Below are 18,745 nucleotides of genomic sequence, written 5' to 3'. Positions count from 1 at the left end.
CCGTTAAGTCGGGTTCCTATGAGCTTTACCGTCCATGGCGCAGAAGCCTTGTCAAACTACCACTAGGGCCGTGAAAAATATCCGAGGACTTCCCTGCAAGTTCTACGAGACCCTATGTATCATGTAGGCAACCCTGACCCCATTCTCCTTTAATTTCAGAGTAGCCCCCCTTAAACCTCACCCCCGGCAACCCTAACCCCATTTTCTTTTAGTACCTCTTCCATTAAACCATTGTTCTTCTCTCTGTTAACATCCCTTGACCTAAAACAAAATCCTAACCTTATTTATATATCTCAAGAATAAGTGAATGTGTATGTTTTAATTTTAAGGCAACTCCCCCTTAAGGTCACGAAACGTTTGAGAATATCCGCCTTGATGAACGTATCCTCTTCCTACTAGCGACAGGATGTGAACTAGAGTCTATGGACAGTATAATTAAACGCACCGGCACCTCAGTTCGCCTCTCGTAGAAGATGCGGGGATTTCCATGGGCTGTTTTCTGATCCCAGTGAGAGTTTTACGTAACATTTGCACCATGAAACAGGAAAACCGCCCATGAAAACCAGTTAATCTTCTCTGTGGCCTTAGGAAATGATCGTGTGGAAGCCCGAGACGTTTAAAAGAGCTGATTCCACAGTCCAACACGGTGCCTTTGTAACAGCCCGAACCAAACTCTACAATCCCATACAATCCATAATGGTGACGTTTTTGATGCAACACCAGATACACAAGAGATTTCATTGTATAGTTTCCTCCAATTTCTGAAGTTAAACATGAACACCAAACACTATACAAGGGATTTTAGAAGCCTTTGGTAGGTACTGGCTTGGGAGCTGACTAAAGGGACTATTACACTGGGCAAATTTTCCGTGGATCTTCAGTCAAACCACGATTTCCGCTGGAGTGGTTCTCATATTTCCGTGGTTTTCTGACGTGTCCACGATCTTCCAAAGCTACGGTAGATTTCACTGAAGGACGACGGTATTACTCACCATCATCATCATCAGCAATAACAAGAAACAAATGAGAACCACGCTAGCGGAAATCGTGGTTTGACTGAAGATCCACGAATTAGCCCAGTGAAATAGCTCCCTAATAACCCATCATATTGAACTGTGAGAGTGGCGTTAAGACTTTATATCTGTGTAGCCTTTCCTTCAGGCGAGGAGCGGAAACAGTGAAAACGTGACGTGTATGACAAATCATCACAAACCAAACCTAAATCGACATCTCTTCTGGCCACTCCTCTTTGCTTTTGCAGGAGCAGTGTCTAGTGTGCCTGTTTATGTTTTGTTATGTCTTTATGTATTGCCCTTGACTTGTTTACTGTGAAAAAACAAGAAAGATAAACAGAACGAACAAAACCGTCACTGAGTCACCGGATGCCATTGATATCGTGCCCCGCTGTCTTAGGGACTACGCTACAACGTTACCAGATTATCGTACTCAGCACATTGTATTTTCTGCTTCATCATAACTATCACAAAGAACACCAATACTTAACGGTTTTGACAGTAACTTTAATCGTATTTCGTTATTTGTGTGGGTCTGCCTAAGAACACCTATTTGACAAAGCTTCCGTCAGAGTTGTGAGCATTTCCAGGAGTAGTTGCATGACCCTAAAGTCTTTCAAATATGTTGAGGCCGGTCTGGCGTAGGCTCCCGCGGGTCCTTTCCTCCCCTCTGCTCTGCCACACAGTCCCAACACCTATCTCTTCCTCTCATATGTAAGCTATAGGTAACATATGAGAAGGAAAAATAGGTGTTGGGGTTTTGGTTTCACTATAGTGGTAGTTTGGCGTGCCCGCCCTCTGTACCATGAACTTAAAATAACACTCATCAGAACCCGAGTGATCTCCTTTTCGGCCTTTGGAAATGGATGATGTGAGGGGTGGAAGGGTGTGGCAATACCGACTTTCTGAGAGCGATAAAAAAACAATGGTCTGATTATGGAAATTTGGTGACGCTGCATAGAGGGCGTGTTGCAGGGTGTATGCGCGCGCCTGGCTATTACATTGGGCAAATTTTCCGTGGATCTTCAGTCAAACCACGATTTCCGCTGGCGTGGTTCTCATATTTCCGTGGTTTTCTGACGTGTCCACGATCTTCCAAAGCTACGGTAGATTTCACCGAAGGACGACGGTATTACTCACCATCATCATCAGCAGCAATAACAAGAAACAAATGAGAACCACGCCAGCGGAAATCGTGGTTTGACTGAAGATCCACAGAAAATTTGCCCAGTGTAATAGCCCCTTTACGCAGAGACATAGAATAGGAGAATTTGGTAACTCTCATCACTGGTGCCATGTTGTTATCGAATGAGACGCGGGAAATTCAAATTAGTGCTGATATGATGTTTTTTTTTTTTTTTTTGTGTGTGTGTGTGTGTGCTATAGTTACTTCGAGATCCTGACGATACCCGGATTATAAAAAAAGACTATCGTATCAGGATCACTTTGAATTTCGCGCGCCTCTTTTGGTAACAGCGCATAACGTAATTTAGCCTAACAACATGTTTTTAAACGCCGTGTTAGTGTTTATGGACACCTGTGACTAATTGGGCTTCTTATTTCCATTTTTAGGGCGGAGTTCGTTGAAAAGTGTTGGATTTTCACAGTTTTCAGTCGACATATTACAAACTCAGTCGTAAAGTTATATAAAAACATCAACAAAACCAACTATTAGTATTAGTATTAGTATTGATGAACAGTTATGGGGCTAATGTGGCTTTTTATTTCCATTTTCAGGGCGGAGTTCGTTGAAAAGTGTTGGATTTTCAGTTTGCAGTCGACATATTACAAACTCAGTCGTAAAGTTATATAAAAACATCAACAAAACCAACTATTAGTATTAGTATTTATGAATAGTTATTGGGCTACCGTGGCTTTTTATTTCCATTTTTAAGGCGGAGTTCGTTGAAAAGTGTTGGATTTTCAGTTTTCAGTCTACATATTACAAACTAAGTCGTAAAAAGTATATAAACATCAAACTATTAGTATTAGTATTGATGAACAGTTATGGGGCTAATGTGGCTTTTTATTTCCATTTTTAAGGCGGAGTTCGTCGAAAAGTGTTTGATTTTCAGTTTGCAGTCTACATATCACAAACTCAGTCATAAAGTTATATAAAAAAACATCAACAAAACCAACTATTAGTATTAGTATTTATGAACAATTATGGGGCTAATGTGGCTTTTTATTTCCATTTTTAGGGCGGAGTTAGTCGGAAGTGTTATATTTTCACATTTTTCAGTCGACATACTATTATTACAAATTCGATCGTAAAAGTTATGTAAGAAAATCAACAAAACCAACTAACCACGCCTTGAAAAACGGGTTAAAAAAAGACTAATCAGCAGCGTTATTGTTATTTAAGACTATTACGGCGTTTAAGAAATAAGGCGATAACTGTTGCCTCCCATTCGTGTCTCACTTTGTTACTTGCACGCCGGTTACCCCAAAGACTATGTTTATCCCTTCTTTCTCCCGTGCCCTGATAGCGTATCTTCTTATCATCCTCTCGCCAGTCTTTTACCGCCACTTTCACAGTTCGCCATGATGGGTTAATTATTAAGAGCCGCTTTCACAGTCACTTTGCATAGTTTCATCGTTACCCCCGCAGCCGCCACTACCCCATCGCCCAGTTTTACGTGGAAATACAATAGCGTGGATCGCCGCCATTGGTAACGATCAAAACAAGCAAAATGACTGTGAAAGCCGCCCTAAGCCTCGAAACTAATACCAAAGGCTTCGAAACTCCTTCTGCAGTGTTTGGTGTTCATATTTTAGGTTTAGAAATTTGAGGATACCATGCAGAACTTTTGTATGTCTGGTGGTGAGTAGGAAACGTCATCATTATGGATTGTAAAAGAGGGACTATTACACTGGGCAAATTTTCCGTGGATTTTCAGTCAAACCACGATTTCCGCTGGCGTGGTTCTCATATTTGCGTGGTTTTCTGACGGTTCCACGATCTTCCAAAGCTACGGTAGATTTCACTGAAGGACGACGGTATTACTCATCATCATCATCATCAGCAATAACAAAAAACAATTGTGAACCACGTCAGCGGAAATCGTGGTTTGACTGAAGATCCACGGAAAATATGACCAGCGTAATAGCCCCTTAAAAGATTGAATGGTAACACTGCACAGGAGGCGAGTTGCAGGGTGAGTGAGCGCGCAGTGTTGTATTGCGCAGAGCCATATAGAATAGGAGAGTTTGGCAAGCATCACAGGCGCCATGTTGGTACCGAAGGAGCCGCGGGAAATTCAAATTGGTACTGATATGATTTTTTTTTTTTGTGTGTGTGTGTGTGTGCTATCGATATCCTGATGATAACCAGAGCATAAAAAAAGACTTTCGGGTTTGGGTAATGACAGAGCCACCGTGTTGGACTATGCAATTGGCTCTTAGTATCTGCTCGACGGCCCTAAACTATTTTTCGACCCTTTCACCGTATATTCCTCAAGGTCACCAATTAAGTTTCGTTTTCTTGTTATAGTAAATTGCCTGTCTATGTTCCGTCTTTTTTTGTAGTTTTTAGATCTTTTTTTTCTTTTCTCTTTAATCCATCACAGTCTTTTAAGTTGCCTGATTAAGTGAATTAGGATTTAAACTTGTCCAATTCTACAAAAAAAAAAAAAAACTATTATGGAGATCAGCGTGGGAGAGTTTAACCATAACCTAAGTCTAAACGTGTGTGTTTGTAAATGTGTGTGTGATTCAGTGGCAACCCTCAATGGTATTCACTTCTCTTACAGATAACCAGAAGGGGTCAGGATGGACGGCGTGACCCCTGCCTGGTTGCTCTTCCTGGTGACCTGTTGCTGGCAGAGAGCGGACTCCTTCCCCTCTACTACTCCGTACTCCCTCATGGACACCAACTCCCCTTCTTCAGCAGTGGATCCCTTGCCTTCTACTCCTCCTGACACTCCCCCGAAGGACACCAACTCCCCTTCTTCAGCAGTGGATCCCTTGCCTTCTACTCCTCCTGACACTCCCCCGAAGGACACCAACTCCCCTTCTTCAGCAGTGGATCCCTTGCCTTCTACTCCTCCTGTCACTCCCCCGAAGGACACCAACTCCCCTTCTTCAGCAGTGGATCCCTTGCCTTCTACTCCTCCTGTCACTCCCCCGAAGGACACCAACTCCCCTTCTTCAGCAGTGGATCCCTTGCCTTCTACTCCTCCTGTCACTCCCCCGAAGGACACCAACTCCCCTTCTTCAGCAGTGGATCCCTTGCCTTCTACTCCTCCTGACACTACCCCGAAGGACACCAACTCCCCTTCTTCAGCAGTGGATCCTTTGCCTTCTACTCCTCCTGACACTACCCCGAAGGAGACCAACTCCCCTTCTTCAGCAGTGGATCCTTTGCCTTCTACTCCTCCTGACACTACCCCGAAGGACACCAACTCCCCTTCTTCAGCAGTGGATCCTTTGCCTTCTACTCCTCCTGACACTACCCCGAAGGAGACCAACTCCCCTTCTTCAGCAGTGGATCCCTTGCCTTCTACTCCTCCTGTCACTCCCCCGAAGGACACCAACTCCCCTTCTTCAGCAGTGGATCACTTGCCTTCTACTCCTCCTGACACTACCCCGAAGGAGACCAACTCCCCTTCTTCAGCAGTGGATCCCTTGCCTTCTACTCCTCCTGACACTACCCCGAAGGACACCAACTCCCCTTCTTCAGCAGTGGATCCCTTGCCTTCTACTCCTCCTGACACTACCCCGAAGGACACCAACTCCCCTTCTTCAGCAGTGGATCCTTTGCCTTCTACTCCTCCTGACACTACCCCGAAGGACACCAACTCCCCTTCTTCAGCAGTGGATCCTTTGCCTTCTACTCCTCCTGACACTACCCCGAAGGAGACCAACTCCCCTTCTTCAGCAGTGGATCCCTTGCCTTCTACTCCTCCTGTCACTCCCCCGAAGGACACCAACTCCCCTTCTTCAGCAGTGGATCCCTTGCCTTCTACTCCTCCTGACACTACCCCGAAGGACACCAACTCCCCTTCTTCAGCAGTGGATCCTTTGCCTTCTACTCCTCCTGACACTACCCCGAAGGACACCAACTCCCCTTCTTCAGCAGTGGATCCCTTGCCTTCTACTCCTCCTGACACTACCCCGAAGAAGACCAACTCCCATTCCTCCCTAGTGGATCTTTTCTCTTCTACTCCTCCTGACACTCCCCCGAAGGACACCAACTCCCCTTCCATATCAAAAAGGTCCACTTCTTCCTTCTCCAAACGTTCCTCTTCTTTATCGTTGTTATCATCATCCACCACAACAACCACACCTCTTACAGACCCCACGACCACGACCACACCCACTGCAACCTCCCGTACAACCACTACATCCACTACACCCACTGAAACCTCCCGTACAACCACTACATCCACAACACCCACTGAAAACTGTACAATCATTAAAACTTCCTGTACCAACCATACAACCACTGAAACCTTCTATATAACCCCTGAAACCTCCTATATAACCCCTGAAACCTCCTATAGAACCCCTGAAACCTCCTACAGAACCCCTGAAACCTCCTATAGAACCCCTGAACCCTCCAATACAACCCCTGAAACCTCCAATACAACCCTTGAAACCTCCAATACAACCCCTGAAACCTTCAATATAACCCCTGAAACCTTCAATATAACCACTGAAACCTGCAAAACCATTAAAAACTGCTGTACAACCACTCAACCTTCCAATACAACTACTCAACCCTCTGATACAACCACAAAGCCCTCTGATACAACCACAAAGCCCTTTGATACAACCACTCAACCCTCCGATACAACCACAAAGCCCTCTGATACAACCATTCAACCTTCCAATACAACCACTCAACCCTCCAATACAACCACTCAACCCTCCAATACAACCACTCAACCCTCTGATACAACCACTAAGCCCTCTGATACAACCACTAAGCCCTCTGATACAACCAATGAAACCTGTACAGTCACTGAAATCTGCACAACCATTAAAACCTGTACAACCAATGGAACCTGTACAACCAATGGAACCTCTTGTATAACCACTGAACCCTCCAGAACAACCACTGAACCCTCCAAAACAACCACTGAAACTTCCGACTCAACCACTGAATCCTCCGAAACAACCACTGAAACCTCCGATTCAACCACAACAACCCCCACTACAACCAGTACATCCCATATTCCTTCCACTGCAAGCACTACCACAGCTCCTCCCCTCACCTTCCCCCCCCCCACTCCAGCTTCAACAGCCACCGGTAAGTCGACCAGGCAGCGCCATGGTGTAAGGTGTACATTATCGTGGTCTGGTACTACCATCACCACCACTACTACTACTACTACTACTAATAATACTATTACTACTACTATTGCCACTGCTGCTACAACTTCTACTACTACAACTAATAATACTGATACTGATACTGATAAGATACACATAATAACAATACAATATATCCTTCATGTATAGGTATTAATAAGCCATAATTGCCCCTTTTTTTCAGAGACCGCTCTTTGGATCGTGACGGCATTTGTTTTCCTGATCGGCGTTGTGATCGTGGTAGGAGCCTACCTCTACTACAGCCGCAAGTACAGGCCCATGTAAGTGTTCCGTCCAGAGCCATAAAGTAGGAGAGTGTGGCCTAAGTCTATATATACCAAGTCAAGTCTGCTTCAAAACTGCGACCGGTACGCGCAGGAGGCGGTTTTGTGGCGGAGCAGCGGGATGACGTCACTTGGAGCTAAAAGAAAATACCCGCCAGTTCAGGGGTGACTAAAGTTGGGGCCGTATGTGCACTCTGGATGTGCATTCTCGCCTTCCTTCACAGCGCGTTCAGGCAAGCCACTGACGAAAAAATATGTCTTTTTATTGTGCTATTGCGTGACTGTAATTTCAATGACTACAAACGGCGGTGTGGGGTGTGAGGGAGGGCATGTTGAAGTGATTGATTTAAATTAGTCGGCCTTTCCTCGTTTTCTCTAAATCCCTGTTTCTACATTCTCTAGTTTGGCTCCAAGCAGTGTCACGCATAAACCACGCCTCGGCCGTGTCTCCTCCCACAAACCTGCGTATGACTTGACTTGCTGTATATAGACTTAGGGTGTGGACACCTTCACCACCAAAAGCACCACGAGAAAGTCAATTTGCCGCTGATACAATAGTTTTTTTTTGTACTTTTCTTTCTTTTACATCAAAGGATACGGCTCAAGGGCAACAAAAAGGGTACATAGAAAAAGCCCGCTAGTTTTTTTTTTGTACTTTTTTTTACATCAAAGGATACGGCTCAAGGGCAACAAAAAAGGGTATATAAAAAAAGCCCGCTACTCGCTGCTCCCACAAAAGTAAAAAGTAAAGAGTAGCCAAAAGAAAGGTCAATTTCGGGTGGAGAGGTGTCCTGATACACTCCTCTTGAATATGTATATGGTCCGGGTCTGATTGAATACCTGGAACACACACACACACACACACACACACACATGTAATGCTGACTTGCCTGATGGGCGAGCCTCCCATAACCCACTTAGCAGGGGGGTACCTCTTTGGCCGACTGGTAAAGGAGTGGCTCTCCCGTTACGCTGGTCGCGGGTTCGATCTCCGGGGTCGGCAAGCCTTTCCTTGTCTGGATAAATTTCTCGTGTGTTTCGTTACACGCAGAGATCGTGTTGGAGTATAGAAAAGAGCAAAATTCTGGCATTTCACACACACACACACACACACACACGCACACACACACACACACGCGCACACACACACACACACACACACAGCATCCTACCCTTAAAATTAAGCCAAGGTCTGCGGAGGTGAGAGAGGCTGTGAGGAAGTTGACGGGTGGAAAGGCAGCTGGGTCTACAATATCACCACGGAGATGCTACAGGGCTATTACACTGGGCAAATTTTCCGTGGATCTTCCGTCAAACCACGATTTCCGCTGGCGTGGTTCTCATATTTCCGTGGTTTTCTGGCGTGTCCACGATCTTCCAAAGCTACGGTAGATTTCACTGAAGGACGACGGTATTACTCACCATCTTCATCATCAGCAATAACAACAAACAATTGAGAACCACGTTAGCGGAAATCGTGGTTTGACTGACGATCCACGGAAAATATGCTCAGTGTAATAGCCCCTTAAGGCTGGGGGTGAAGCCATGATCCGTGGGTTGCCATGTGTCAGTCCGCTGCCATTCCTCTTGACTGGAAAAGGGGGTTGGTTCTCCCGATCTGGAAAGGGAAAAGGGACCGACAGGACTGCAACGATTACCGTGGTATTAAACTGCAATTACAGGCAAGGTGCTCGCTCATCTGCTGTTGATGCGAATTCGATCTCATCTGCTAAAGTTTCAGAGACCTGAGCAAAAAGTCAACAATCGACCGGATCCCAGCACTTTGCATCCTTGTGGTACGCCGACGTGAGCTTCGACAGGAGATACTCGCAGCTTTTGTCGACCTCAAGAAGGCATTTGACTTAGCGCATCGCGAGGTATTGTGGGACATCTTGCGGATCCGTGGAATTCTTGCAAGGATGACTTAAAGGGCTATTACACTGGGCATATTTTCCGTGGATCTTCAGTCAAACCACGATTTCCGCTGGCGTGGTTCTCAGTTGTTTGTTGTTATTGCTGATGATGATGATGGTGAGTAATACCGTCGTCCTTCGGTGAAATCTACCGTAGCTTTGGAAGATCGTGGACGCATCAGAAAACCACGGAAATATGAGAACCACGCCAGCGGAAATCGTGGTTTGACTGAAGATCCACGGAAAATTTGCCCAGTGTAATAGCCCCTTTACTGACCTTTACTCTGGTACCGAGACTGCTGTGGAGTGTAGGGGCGGCGTTCTCGGCTTCTTCCCTGTTGATTCAAGAGTGAGGCAGGGGTGCGTCCCTGCTCCAGGAATTTTCAACACTTGCATGGACTTGGTAATAGGTAAAGCTGTCTTAAACGATTATAGAAGTGTCTTGAAACTCCCCTCTAGATAGTGTTTTAGGCGTCGGAAAGAGGAAATAGAGAAGGAAGGCTGCTTCATATTTTGCCAAAAGAAAGGATGAAAGAATGAAGATTGTGCTAAACTCTTGCATAATGGATTTGGAGAGCATGAGGGTGAGCTAGAGTTAAAAATCGTATGCAGTGAGGTCGCAGCAGGGATGGAGGGATGCCATTAGCAAGTTTAGTTAAGTTCAGTTGTCATGAAGATAGCGGTAGAAGATATAAAGGAGAGCCAACACTGCGGCGGAATTTGATTAAGAGAGAATACAGTCTGCAAGAGGAAGAGAGCTGATGAGGCGGAAAGCATCTGGCTCCACTCTGTCCAAAAGTGTTGTGTGTGTGTGTGTGTGTGTGTGTGTGTGTGTGTGTGTGTGTGTGTGTGTGTATACTACCTACGAGGGCAGACAAGTCCCATGTATATAGCAAGTACTCTAGGGAAAGGGCGAATAAATGCTGGAGACGATACAAAACGCCTAACCTCGAGGAAACTGATTTTGCAAGAGATGAGATCGTATAATAATCATGAAGTTTCCAATTAAAATGGTAGCAGATGTGTGTACTCGAATAATAGGTGTTTGGAAGATTGCGTCGAGTTGACAGGTGGAGAAATTGAGTTTTTGAGGCACTGAAGGACACTAAAGAACCTCCTGACCCATTCAGAAATGATAGCAAGATCAGAGGTTAAGGGTTCTGGAACATCCAGCCTCGAATCCCGTAATTCCTGTTGGGAGGGTCTTGTGTTGAATTATGTTGAGTAATGCCGAATTGAGTTATCGGCGAAGGAGTGGATTGAAGAGTTAGTTTTGAAAGAAAATCATCAATGAACAATAGGAAGAGAGTGGGAGATCGAACGGGGCCCTGTGGGTTTAGGGGAAGAACAGTGACCGTCTACCACAGCAGAAATAGCTCAGTCTGAAGGGAAACTAGAGATAAAAGTACAAAGAGTGGGATAGATCCATAGGAGGGTAGTTTGGAAATCACAGGTTTGTACCACTCTCAAAAGTCTTCGAGATGTCTAAGGCAACAGCAAATCGGCTAAGAGAGGATGAGTGAGAATCAATTAAGTGGGCGAGAAAATTACCAATATAACGCTCCTTGAGGAATGCGTACTGGTGATCGCAAAGACGGTGTAAGTTGACAGAAGCTTACGGGGTTTCTTCTTTAGGAGTGTTACGAAAGTTATAGGAAGACAAGAAAGTAAAACTATAGAACGGCAATTTGTATGGATAGAGCGGTCACCTTCCTTAGGCACGGGCAGCTTGTAGGCGTACTTTCAGCATTAAAATTTCGTCGAAGGCGAAACTGATTCACCCAAAGCAAGAATACATGATAGGTAAATAACACTGTGTTGCAATTTTTTACTTTTCTTCTTCCTTCCCAAACGCTTGTGTCTAAGGTGAATGGAAAAAAAAAAGTTTTCTCTTCAAGCTTTCCTACGGTGACCTGGCTGTTTTATTTATTTTTTCAAATGTATCCATTTTTCTCCATTTAGAGGAGAGAAACTAACTTACTAACTTAACTTAATAATCTTGCCAACCAGAAAACCCGAATCCGCAGTCAGTCTCCAAACAGACATGCAGCCCTTGGTCCCGGAGCGCCACACCCGGGTTTGCGGCACCGGCCCGCATGACGCCCCAGCCATTACGTAACGTTCCTGTGAAGCGATCGAGCCCAGACACCCAACAGCTTCCGAGTTTTTCGAGCCCTGACAGAGGTTGGTCTGATCGCTCCGCTCCGCGTTCGTTTTTCCTTCTCTGTTGGCAATAATTAGGGCATCTTGAACCCGTGTTTAGTGTCACTTAAATGAACAAAAACTAAATCAGGCATCGTGTAGCCGAGGTGAATGTTAGTGCAATAGGTGTACGTTGTGATCAACACTGAGAGGCGCATTTCAGCGTGCACGACTATCAATAAACTAAAAAGAAAACATTGTTTGGAAGAGATTGCTTCAAGTCACGGATATACTTTCCACGAGGAAGAAGAATACATCTTTTTTTTTTTCTATAATATTAGTAGTGACGCGGACGTAGATAGGGTCGAAAAATATATGACAGTGACCGAGCTGTAGAATGGTGTGAGTGAGCAAGCATTGCAACCCCAGCGCACGGCCGGCGGTGATGGCTTCCAAGGAGCCAGGAGGGCGCTGGTGCATGCCATCCAGTGTGGCTGGGAAGACAGGGCCCAGGCGCCACAGCTCGCAACTACTACGTTTGAACTATTCTTTTGATTATCGTAAATTACCTGTGTTTCCCTGGGACTTGTAACAATTACACTCCAATACAATACGTGATACTATTGTTCATAAAAATGTAGTTGATCATTCTCGTTGTTTTTATTTAATGTTATACGAGACAAAATAAATTACTAGTTGGACACTTATCCTCATTAAAATCTTTTTTGATTGAAAGTATTGCAAAATGAAGTAGAAATACTTTAAAACAAAATATATAAAGGTATATATATTTTACAACAATTGCTGAATACTTATGTCGTATAACCCATTCTTTCCTATAGGTACTCATGCCTTCTTTGTGTTCACCCTTTACATCTTGTGATAGCTATACACTATTCAGAGGTCGTGCCGAATCCTTTGAGCTGCCGCTGGTGGTGCCGGCGCCGCCCGACGTCAGCGTGGAGCGGCGCATCCTGCTCTCAGACCTCACCGACACCGTGCAGAAGCTCTTCGCTCAAGGTGAGGCGAGACGGCCTGGCCAGGAGGCGTGGACGCGAACTCATAAGAATAAACTTAAGCATTTGACTCTTGTAAATAACAATCAAATATTAGAAATGTCAAAAATAATGTATATATATATATATATATATATATATATATATATATATATATATATATATATATATATATATATATATATATATATATATATATATATATCTATATATACACACACACACACACACACACACACACACACACACACACACACACACACACACACACACACACACACATACCCACAACAAAACTTTGAAAACTGACCCCTAAACTCTTGGTAATGGTAAACTTGTCTCTTTATTGTCAGGTCACATTGGCATGACAAGGGAATACGCTGAGCTCAAGTCAATATCCTCGGCAAAGTCAACCTCTATCTCCATGCTGCCTGATAACAAGTACAAGAACCGCTACTTCAACATCCTTCCGTGTGAGTAACGTGGATACGTCTTCCTGTTTATACACACCACGACACACAGAATAATGCAACGCTAGACCCGGCCACGTCCACGCTATCAGACAAGTAGGAGAACAATGTGCTGAGTGCAAGAAAACACTGATAGAGAGATAGAGATAGAGATAGAGAAAGAGACACATGAGGAGAAAAGAGAAAAAAAGAGAAGAAAAGACAAGAGAAGAGAAGAGACAAACAAACAGAAAGACAGACAAACAGACATTTCAACTTACCTCACTAACGTTCAGATGAAACAATATAGGTTGGTATTGTCAAACACTTCCGCCACACAACAACGTTTTTCTTTACCGCACAAAGAGCAACTCAAGGGGGAAAAGTATAGAATGGCCAAAAGAGAGGTCAATTTCGGGTGGAGAGGTGTCTTGATACTCTCTTCTTGAAAGAGGTCAAATTATAGGCAGGGGGAAATGCAGACGAAGGAAGGTTGTTCCATAGTTTACCAATGAAGGGGATGAAAGAATGGAGATGCTGATTAACTCTTGCATAAGTGGTTTGGACAGTATAGGGATGAGCTTGAGTAGAAAGTCGTGTGCAGTGGGGCCGCGGGAGGGGGGGGAAGCATGCAGTTAGCAAGTTCAGAAGAGCAGCCAAAATGAAAATATTGATAGATAAAAAGAGATGCAACATGACAGCGGAATTTAAGAGGTAGAAGGCTGTCAGTAAGAAGAGTGGAGCTGATGAGACGAAGAGTCTTAGACTCCACTCTGTCCAAGAGAACTGTGTGAGGGAGCCCCCCCCCCCCCCCCCACCCACACACACACGCGCGCGCGAGATGCATACTCCATACGAGGGTGGACAAGGCCTTTCTATATGGAAAGCAACTGTGCGGGGGAAAACTGGCGGAGACGATACAGAACTCCCAACCTCGAGGAAGCTGATTTAGTAAGAGAAGAGATGTGAAATTTCCAGTGTTGTCGAAGAATAGGAGATAGGTGTTTGGAAGATTGTGTCGAGTTGATAGGTGGAGAAATCGAGTTTTTGAGGCATTGAAGGACACAAGGTTCCTTTTACCCCAATCGGAAAATTAATGATAGCAAGGTCTGAGGTTAAGCGTTCTGCAGCCTCCAGTCTGGAGTCTTGCAATTCCTGTTGAGAGGGTCTTCTGTTGAAAGAAGTTGAATAATGCAGAGTGGAATCGTCAGCGTACGAGTGGATAGGACAGTTTGTTATGAAAAGAAGATCATTGATGAATAACAGGAAGAGAGTGGGTGATAGGACAGAGCCCTGTGGGAAACCGTTGTTGATAGGTTTAGGAGAAAAACAGTGACCGTCTACCACAGCAGAGATAGAACGGCCGGAAAGGAAACTGGAGATAAAGGAACAGAGAGAAGGATAGAATCCGTTGGAGGGCAGTTTAGAAAGCAAAGAGTTGTGCCAGACTCTATCGAAGGCTTTAGATATGTCTAGCGCAACTGAGAAAGTTTCACCGAAACGGCTAAGAGAGGATGACCAAGAGTCAGTTAAGACAGCAAGAAGATCGCCAGTAGAACGCCCCTTGCGGAACCCATACTGGCGATCAGATAGAAAGTCAGAAGTGGAAAGGTGCTTTTGAATCTTCCGGTTAAGGATTGATTCAAAAGTTTTAGATAGACAGGAAAGTAAAGCTATAGGGCGGTAGTCTGAGGGATTGGAACGGTCACCCTTCTTAGGCACAGGCTGTATGAAGGCATACTTCCAGCAGGAAGGAAAGGTAGATGTTGACAGGCAGAGACGAAAGAGTTTGACCAGGCAGGGTGTCAGCACGGAAACACAGTTTTTTTAAGGACGATAGGAGGCACTCCATCAGGTTCAAAGGCCAAAAAGGATATCAGTCAGGTTCTGGTGGGTGGTATTTTGTTTTCATGGTACAGAAAAATGGTCAAACTACCACCAGGATCATAAAACTACCTCTGGAAATGCCCCAAACTCCTATGAAAGTCTTGTTAAATAATCGAGCTTGGGCGCCGAAATGTTTGAGAATATGACCCATAGACGTGTGTTCGACCATAGGTAACAACCATCCCCTGACCTACCAGATGACGAGAGCCGCGTGGTGTTGAAGGAGTACCCACGAGTCCCCGGCAGCGACTTCATCAACGCCAACTACATCCACGTGAGTGTTGCCCGCGCGTGGCTTCTTCCTCCTTCAGACCCACACCAGTAGCACAGCAAGCGATACTCAAATCCCAACAGTAGAATTTTAGTATAGAGACAACGGATCAGAGTTAGGGGAGAGTTGTTACGAGCGTGGTGGGTTGCTGTGCTCTTTCCTCTCCTCCCGAAATGGTCCTCTCTTTTGGCTCCTCACCAACAGTACACAGCAATACTCAAGCACCAAGCTACTAAAGGAGAAATACGATATAGAAACAACACTTACGTACAGTAAATTACAAAGAATTCTCTACATGAGGAAGCTATAGTGAAACCAGATTGTCGAGACCGATTTGGGGTTGGCTATACCTCAGATCCTTTCCTCCCCGCCGCTCTGCCAAAAACGGTCTCGACATTGTGGCTCCGCTATAATATACAAAGGATATATTTATATGGTATGTGCCTGCAGGGATACTCGGTGGCCCGTGAATACATCGCCTGCCAAGGGCCGCTGGGACACACGGTGGACGATTTCTGGCGCATGGTGTGGGAGAAGAACGTCCATGTCATCGTCATGGTCACCCAGTGCATCGAGGGACAAAAGGTGAGGACTGGCAGCTTCCTATGTCCTGATAGTTGTTACCAGCTTTCATGTTGGGTCTCTACTTTGAGGGTTATGGCTTGGAGCTTGAGGGCCACTTTCACAGTTCGACGTAGTGGGATAGCCTCCAAACCAGTACCAAAGACTTCAAAAATTCCTTGTGTAGTGTTTTGTGTTCATATTCAAGTTAAGAAATGTGAGGAGAATCAGGCCTTCCTTCGAGAACATAAGCATTAAGGAGTGTGTAAGATTGAAGAGTTTGGTTCGTGCGAGTACAATGCCACTGTGTTGGACTGCGGAATAGCCTCTCAGTTAAAGTCTGTACTCTTATGACTGGCAGCTTCCTTTGCCAGACTGACTGAATATATATATATATATATATATATATATATCTATATATATATATATATATATATATATATATATATATATATTTTTATCTATTTATATATATTTCTATATATATATATATATATATATATATCTATTTATATTATATACACACACACACACACACACACACACACACACACACACACACACACACACACACACACACACACACACACACACACACACACACACACACACACACACACAGAGTTATGTGAAGGATAAAATCACTAACGATTGTTTCTGATCCCCAGGAAAAGTGCAGCCAGTACTGGCCAGACCCCGACCAGTCCTACACCGCCAGGTACGGATCGCTGAGTGTCAAAAATATGGAGGAGCAGAAGCACCGCACGGGAGGCTTCCTGCACCGCAAGCTGCACCTCTCCAAGGTACCGACGGACCACCGACGCTTGGGGAGATTTTTACCGTGACTTCTTGTTGTAAAATTCATTCGGATATCATAGTTTATATACATACATTCATATATATATATATATATATATATATATATATATATATATATATATATATATATATATATATATATATATATATACTATATACTATATATAATATGAAAAAAAAATAATTCAAATACTTGTACAGTAAGGCCCCCTTCACACGAGCGGTTGTCTCCCGCGCGGTAGTACGGCCGTTGATTTCTAAACCGCGCCCGTGCGGGAGAAAACCGCTCGTGTAAAGGGGGCCTAAGAGATTAAAGAATTGGAATCCCTGAAAGAGTATTACAATATTTTTTTTGTGTGTATAGCGAAGATAAGACATTCTTCATCAGAGTCTCCATGATTGACTTGGCAGGGCATGCAGAAACACAAGTCCCGTTTGGTCCACCACTTCCATTTTACGTCCTGGCCGGACATGGGCTGCCCCGCCACGCCAGACCAGCTGATCAACTTCGTTAAAATCGTCAAGACCACTACGCCCAAGAACTGCTCTCACGTGGCGGTGCACTGCAGGTCAGTTCCTTATAAAACGTTGACCGAGCGTCCAAATGACCATGAAGGGACATTTTATTAACGTTCCTGAGTCTCTCTACTTCTAACAAACATGTACTTTATGAATATGCTTGTGATCAAACAAAGTCAATTGGAGCGTTCACAAACTTTCGAAAAGATGCCAGCTGATCCACCTGCTGACTCATTTGTACAGAATTTCTCTCTCTCAGTTAGATCAAAAATCTTGACGCCAAATGTGTGATATCGAACCAAATAGTAACCTTTTAGGGCCATTTTTAGTCACTATCATTAAGCAAAGAGCAATAATTATAACAAAACAAGCCATAAACTGAGCACATAATCAGTTTTGGAATGTATAATCTATTTGGAACGAATTTCCTTTTTCTTCTCTACATAAAATTTATCTATTCACTTAAGATATACAGTTAACAAAAATGTTAGACACTCTGGCACATATGAAGTAAACAATGATTTTGAGATGTAAACAACACGTGGGACCACCTTCCGAGCCTCGTAAAAGTTATTGGGTTTTCCACGACTGTTTTGTGATGCTTGGGATTTCTTTACCCGACTCTGCATTTTGAACGGGAATAACACCCATGAAAACCCGGTTAACACACACAAAGAAACACACAAACACGGGTCTCTGGAAACAACTGGTGTGTGAGGCCGAACCCGAAACGTCTGACAATGCCGACCGAATCCTCTCTACCCTTCCCGAACAGCGCCGGTGTGGGACGAACGGGAACCTTCATCGCCCTCAACAACCTGATGGAAGAGCTTCATGACCAAACCAGTATTGATATCTTCCACGCCGTGTACAGGATGAGGCTGAACCGAACGAATATGGTGCAAACAGAGGTATGTAATAAGTAGATGTGATAAGAAGTATGTTGATGAGGTTGATGAAGTTTCAGGCCCTGCTCAACGTTACCAGATTATCGTACTCAGAGCATAGTATTTACCGGGCTTTGACGCTTAACTATTGCCAAGAAACATCAGGATTTAACTATTTTAACGATAAATATAAGTGAATCTAGTTATTGGGGACCAGGAGACGGTTTTGGGGTCGGAAGTTGGTAAATATAAGAGGCTGAGTACGATAATCTAGCAACGTTGACCCTGCTCCGCCGCTGATGCTATGCTCTCCCTCTACGTACCACAAATATACCTTTCATATCTGGCTCTTCATTAGTGTAACCTCTCTTTCGGCCACTCCTCTGTACTCTTTTTAGGAGCGGTGAGTAGCGGGCTTTTTTTTACTATTGTTTTCTTTTTTTATGCCCTTGAACTGTCTCCTTTGCTGTAAGAAATAAAATGTATGTATGTAGTGAGGGTAGATTTAATAAGAGGCGTGACCTCCCTTCTTCGTCTGTCTCATCCATTTCATTTCCCTTATCTCCCTTCCCTTCCCTTTCACATCAGTATTTCCCTTTGCTTTCCTTCCTTCCCTTCTTCCTTCCTTGTTCCCTCCTTCTCAAGATCTTCCTTATTTTTTTCCTTCTT

At 44.3% G+C, this 18,745-nt stretch overlaps 1 protein-coding gene across 2 annotated transcripts in view; it reads left to right on the top strand.

Annotated features, from left to right (window-relative positions):
• Positions 1–18,745, top strand: part of LOC126988737 (mucin-2-like) — a 29,749-nt gene that overhangs the window by 8,093 nt on the left and 2,911 nt on the right. Inside the window, exons 2-10 of one of the 2 annotated variants that reach the window (XM_050847105.1) lie at positions 4,766–7,266; positions 7,513–7,609; positions 12,569–12,687; positions 13,037–13,156; positions 15,217–15,293; positions 15,741–15,875; positions 16,520–16,654; positions 17,082–17,239; positions 17,965–18,100. In XM_050847105.1, the coding sequence (XP_050703062.1) occupies positions 4,785–7,266; positions 7,513–7,609; positions 12,569–12,687; positions 13,037–13,156; positions 15,217–15,293; positions 15,741–15,875; positions 16,520–16,654; positions 17,082–17,239; positions 17,965–18,100 (3,459 nt within the window). In that variant the 5' untranslated portion in view covers positions 4,766–4,784. Of the gene's footprint in view, positions 1–4,765; positions 7,267–7,512; positions 7,610–12,553; positions 12,688–13,036; positions 13,157–15,216; positions 15,294–15,740; positions 15,876–16,519; positions 16,655–17,081; positions 17,240–17,964; positions 18,101–18,745 lie in introns of both variants that reach the window. The other variant, XM_050847104.1, reaches the window with a different exon arrangement.

This window comes from Eriocheir sinensis, chromosome 70 (genome assembly GCF_024679095.1).
Source record: "Eriocheir sinensis breed Jianghai 21 chromosome 70, ASM2467909v1, whole genome shotgun sequence".
In the NCBI taxonomy this organism is placed as follows: Eukaryota; Metazoa; Arthropoda; class Malacostraca; order Decapoda; family Varunidae; genus Eriocheir; species Eriocheir sinensis.
This window is presented reverse-complemented; position numbering and strand designations above follow the sequence as displayed.